The sequence below is a fragment of the Dipodomys ordii genome, unplaced genomic scaffold, assembly GCF_000151885.1.
Source record: "Dipodomys ordii isolate 6190 unplaced genomic scaffold, Dord_2.0 Scaffold35, whole genome shotgun sequence".
Lineage (NCBI taxonomy): Eukaryota > Metazoa > Chordata > Mammalia > Rodentia > Heteromyidae > Dipodomys > Dipodomys ordii.
Genome location: NW_012267251.1, coordinates 2988488 through 2994487, shown reverse-complemented (window position 1 = coordinate 2994487; position 6000 = coordinate 2988488). Strand labels below are relative to the sequence as shown.

The 6000-nt window shown below is 39.4% G+C and overlaps 1 protein-coding gene across 5 annotated transcripts in view; it reads right to left on the bottom strand.

Annotated features, from left to right (window-relative positions):
* Window positions 1–6000, bottom strand: part of Cep170 (centrosomal protein 170kDa) — an 82822-nt gene that overhangs the window by 27999 nt on the left and 48823 nt on the right. For all 5 annotated transcript variants that reach the window (XM_013017431.1, XM_013017433.1, XM_013017434.1 and 2 more), the window contains 2 exons: window positions 4820–4943; window positions 2516–4348 (listed from right to left, as the gene is read on the bottom strand). In XM_013017431.1, the coding sequence (XP_012872885.1) occupies window positions 2516–4348; window positions 4820–4943 (1957 nt within the window). The remainder of the gene's footprint in view (window positions 1–2515; window positions 4349–4819; window positions 4944–6000) is intronic.

The following is a 6000-nucleotide window of genomic DNA, read 5'->3' as shown; positions in this document are numbered from 1 at the left end:
TATATATATTCCTATAAAAACTTTTGTTAGGGAGCTGGGAAGTTGGCTCAGTGGTAGAGCACTTGCCTTGCATGCATGAGGCCCTGGGTTTGATTCCTCAGTACCACATAAGCAAAAAGAAAAAAGCTGGAAGTGGCGCTGTGGCTCAAGTGGTAGGGCACTAGCCTTGAGCTGAAGAACTGAGGGACAGTGCTCAGGCCCAGAGTTCAGGCCCCACAACTGGACCAAAAAAAAAACAAAACCAAAACTTTTGTTAACGTTGTAGAATATACAATTTAAAATACTATTCTTTTAAATCCTATTTCAAAAACTAAGGTTTTTAATTTTTCCATTAAAGATTATAACTATCTTAGGACATTAGAAATGCCAACTGTCAAAGACACCTAATTACCTTATTTATACTATCTCGTATATACAGCTACTATAGTATTTTCCCCACTAACTGAAAGATTATGGCCACTGTCTTTCTTGATCAGATAGAATACTACAATAAATGGACACCTTAAGAGAATCTGAATTTATTCTCCACAATCACAATGTGGCTTTAGGCCCAGAGTGGAATACAGGATACAATCTAGGTAAAATAGCACTTGCAAAAAATTTTAATGAATAATACAAAACTGTGATATTGTACATTGACCTTATGTATACTTTGGAAATCCAACAGATTTATGCTGTCTTCCAGAAACTGGCAATGTACTTCTGAGTTAATAGTAAACCTGGTAGAAAGCAACAGACTGGTAACGAAAGGGTCTGGACTCTCATTCTGCTTGTCCGTGCCATCTGGACAGAGACAGTTCATGTCCTGGTCGCTAAAGGAAATGCTCTTTCTACTTCTTAAATTCTGTGACTGCAATTACTTTATATACGACTAATACATTATTTATATACTTTCATAAATATATTGCATCTCTATTTTCCCTAAGGAATTTTATTAAGGAATTCAAGCTGCTTTTTTGACACAGAAAATTTATTAATTTCTGATCAAAGTAGAATATAAAATTAATTTGTCTATGTTAAGTAATATGGTATCTTATGGGTTCCCTAACTTGCCAAAGCAGTCTTACACTAAACAATAAGGAATAAAACTAGTTCACTCATGTGGTAAGAGCTAGTCACGCGGCATAGAAGGAAGAACTACTCTACACTACTTGGTATCAAACAATGTATGATACAGTTTATGATAGGATGGAAGAATATTGAATATTTTAATGCACTGGAATGGAGATAGAGTGATAAACCAAACAGTGAGGCAGGAGAAATTTACAGGGTACACACCATAAAACTCAGCACAAAGGAAATGTGAACTGAAGAGGTAGTAGAGCCATAAGAAACAAAGAAAACAGTACTAAATAAACACAAACCAAAACACTGTCTTCAAATACTTGGCAATAAAAATTTAAAAACCAATCAAAGCTTGACATGTAGAAACAAGGGTTAAAGTAATTAAAAAGTCCACAATTATATATTCTCCAGTTTCAGCTGTAGCCACTCCTACCACAGACTGTGGCTACCATTACTAAACCTACTAGCCAACAGAGAAGTAAAGGTGGAGGAAAGCAGCAGTGAAGAAGAGGAGGAACAGAAAGTAGAAAAATAAATATTCCAAATTACCTTAAGTTTTGAGTCTTGTATGATATGTTGTGGTAGATGTATATCAAACAAAAATAAAAGATAAAATTATATACCAACTTTCCCTCTACTCTTAATTCTAGACTGCACTTGGGATGCTGACTGAAAATAATGATAAATCTCCCAGTTTTATAACAGGTGGATTTCCACTGGCCTTTTATAGCCACACCCATAAACAAAGCTGTTTATGAAGTAATAAGAGCATGCTTACAGGATGCACATAAGTCTCTACCTAACTACGATAGTCACCAATGTGACTGAGTATGAAGCATATAAACAGTCAAATACACCAGCAGCAGTTAGATTCTGGGTGTCAGTAAGTAATTTCTGTAGTCATTATACTCAATTACAGTTAATTACTACAATGAAACGATACAGTAACAGATACTTGTGAGAATGTTCACAAGTACCTATGATGCCATCTTCCAATGGAATAGGAGGTAGTATTCACCTATTCAATCATAAACTTCAAATGTGTAAGGATAGAAGACACTTCAAAATAAATAGATAATAAAAGAAAAACATTGTTATCTATCTCTTAAAAGCCAGTATACTGTGTTTCTCTTCAGGTCTGTAAGGGCTTTGAAGTACCTGCTTTTAGAAGTACATTAATTTCTATTGTGTAAACTATTTAAGTCCTAATCCAATTGTGACACATAAATCCACCTGTGTTACCAAATGGAAAAGTGAAACTCCTGACTCAGTTCAATGACTTGGCCCGAGTACTTTTGGAAGTGTAATTACTTTGGAATTTTCCATCCACTAAACATTATTCTTAGAGGAAGAAGAGTAACTGAATTTTAACTTTTATTTTGACTATTCTGTGAAGAAATTAATTCAAACAGAACAGGCTTATGCTATTAGAAATCTGAATCCAATTTACCTGAAGAAGAGCCATGAGATGAGGTCATACTTTTGATCTTGGAGTCTGATAGTCGAGAGATACTGTTAGCTCTAATTCTAGGAGAAAATTTATCAGACGGCACTAATCTGGCTCCACTTCTAATGATGGCTTCTGCAGTGCGTGAGGAGGCGCTACTTCTGGACAGTGTTGCTTCAGAGTCACTACGGGCTGATAGCGAGCCAAGCCTTGTCCTGCGGGGCTGAGCCAGCAGGTCAATCCTAGAGCTGCTGCGCCTTCCCGTGGGGGGTTTGGATGTGGAGCTGGTGGTGGATACTTCAGAAGCGACAGATGCCTTGTCAGCATCAGCCAGCTCGCTGTCAGAAGCCTCACCAAGCCGTGCCCTGCGCAAGAGGGAAGTCCTGGTAGGTCTAGGCCTTGGAAGAGTGGTGGGTTTACCAGATGAACTGGGTGCTACTGGAGAAGTCTTAGACTTTGTGCCCTTGCTTCCATCCAGTTTGGAATGCATATGCTCTTCAGTGGAGGTGAGTGGAGTCCTTCCATGAGATTTGCAAGAGTATGTTTCCTGGTCAGATGACATAATATCAGAGATAGCAGAGTGAGGCACACTGGACGTCTGGTCATCATCTGTTAAATCTACTGAAGGCTGCCTTATTCTCCCACTGGATTGTACAAATTTTCGACCATCTGCTCTGGAACCTATATCTGTGGAACGACTTTTTGTTTTCTTTTCAATTTTCTCCCGAACACCTGAAGATGAAGATTTTGTAACATCTTTGGAAGGAGAACTCGTGGAACACCTATCTTTGTATAGGCTGGTAAAGCTTTTCCGCTTTTGAGTGGACTTTCTTTCCGTCTCTCCAGTGACCAGACTTATTGTACTAGCTGTATCCACATCGGACTCTGGGGAGATGGAATTGTCTCTGTTGTAACTGGGAGTATCTGGGCCTTCATCAGTTTTATTATCTTCACGTAGTTTAGCTTCTAGAAAAGCCATCACTGCTTCTGTGTCTTTCAGAATAAGAGTTGTGTCCATACTAGAATCAGTCTCCGCAGAGTCGCTTCTGTCTCGCAGTCTGCTTGCAGATGTTAATGCTAAGGAGGGCGGGGTGGACGTCTGCTTGTTTATATGAGGAATAAGTTCTATGGGGATGTTTGGGCTAGGTTTTTCTATAGTGAAGCTCCCTTGTCGCACTAAAGACTTGGAAGATTCTTTCCTGTCTCCTCCTTTCGAAGTCTGACTTTTCAGGATTTCCTCAGCTTTTTTTCTCTTGCTCTCATTTTGTATAATCCTTTCTCCTTTGCTTGTAGAAAGTCCTGGAATTCTTTCTGGAGGCTGGGACTCTTGTTTAGAAGTTTCCTCCCTACAGTTATCTATTGGGCCTGAAACATTTTTTGGAGACAGCTTAGTAGGTGTCCACTGGATCTGCTCCTTCTGTTCCTGTTGTTGCTGGATTTTAGCTAACGTTTGCTTTACCAAAGAAGCTTCTGAATCACGTTCATTCTTCTCCTTCCCGGGAGAGCTCCCTAGATGAAGCAAGGTCTTATTATCTCCACCACCACTTTGAAGAATTTCACCATTGACGGCCCGGTTCATTTTGTTCAGGGTTCTATCAGCATCTTGTTTGTCTTTCCGGTGTATCTGTGTAGGCGTCTCTTTCTCCTGCAGCTCTGTGTCTTGCTTCTCTCCTATCTCTGACCTCTGTGCCATCATCTTTGTTCTGGCATTCTCAACAGCCTTTTCTTCATTTGGAAGCTGGGGAAGAGTTCGTCTCCTCCTTTCTCCCTGACTAATCAAAGAAGCTGTAGAGCTAGTATTTCGCAGTGACATGCCTGATTCACCAGTATCTGTCTCTGTAATATAAAAGCCACAAACAAGGAACCCACTGTGATAAAAAAGTTAAAAGTAAAGGGTGAATAATATTATATTAAATTTTAAGTTAAAAACTCTTTGCCGAGGTTGGAGGTGTGGCTCAGGTGGTAGGGAGCCTGCCAATGAGCAAAAAGAGTCAAACATCAAGTTCAAGTCCCAGTCTTGAACAACAACAAAAAGGACTTGTCAATAGCAAGCTAGGTGACAGTGGTTCACACCTGCATTCCTAGCTACTCAAGAGGCAGAGATCGGAGGATCTCAGTTTAAAGCCAGCCCAGGAAGGAAAGCCTGTGAGACTTTTACCTCCAATTAACCAGCAAAGAAAAAAACCCATAAAACATAAATGAATGTTTGCTTAAGTTTGTTTTTTACTATGCCAATTTAGTCTTTTAAAAAAATTATTGATTTATGACTCACCAAAAAATAAAAAAAAGGAAAAGAAAGGAAATTACCCTTTTCTAAAGGAAGAGATGCAGATAATTCAGTTATCCTGTCTTCTTGATCATGCCTTGTATGATTGGCAGCCAGACTAGCCCACTGTGAAACCCAGCGCTTGCTTCCAGATGATGTGCCTTCCTAAAAGAGAAGAACAAGAGCATGAAAGATAGTCCGGACAGTTCTGATTCTCATGAAGAACAATTTCATTTAGTCATAACTATCATCTCCTTTCAATAAACAAATAAAGCACTGTTCAGCAGGTGCCAGAATTCTGGCAAATCAAGGGGGAATAAACACTATAATGCAGTAATGGTTCTGCTTTTAACAATTTCCAGGAAATGGCAAACCATAGCGGTGTATCATTTTATCATCAATAAACAATATGTAGGTCTCTAAACTATCTTATCTGCCAGGTGTGGGGCTCTCGTATTTCTAGCAACGTGGGAGACAGAGATGCGGGAGGGCCACAGTCCAAGGGCAGTTTGGGCAAAATGTTTGTGTGTTCCCATCTCAATAAACAAAAACAAAAACAAAAAACGGTGCAATGGCACAACCTGTCCTCTCAGCTATGTGCAAAGTATTACTAGGATTCCAGTACACACTAGTCTGGGTATAATATGAGACCCTAGTTGGAAAAAATTGAAGCCATGTATGGAAGCTCATGCTTGCAATTCTATACTAAGGTGGCAGAGATCTGGAGAAATGGTTTGAAGCTAACCTGGGGAAAAAGGTCTGCAAGACCCATCTCAACTAACAAAGCTGAATGTGGTGGTGGGCACCTATCATTCCAGCTATATGGAAGTGCAAATAGGAGTACTGCAGTGCAGGCTGTTCTGCACAAAGAGATATACTCTATTAGAATAATAATGAAAGCAAAAAAGTTGGGGGTGTGGTTTAAGTGGTAGAACACCTGTCTACTAAAAATGTAAGTCACTGACTTAAAACATAGTACATCCAAAAGTTTTTTTTTTTTTTTACATTTCATACAACTATAAATAAGATACATGTCAGTAAAATAGTATACTTTGATTTCTTTTTTTTTTTTGCGGTTGTGGGGCTTGAACTCTGGGCTTGAGTGCTGTCCCTCAGCTCTTCAGCTCAAGGATAGCGCTCTACCACTGGAGCCTACAGTGCCTCTTCCGGTTTTCTGGTGGTTTATTGGAGATAAATTTTTCACGGACTTTCCTGCCCGAGC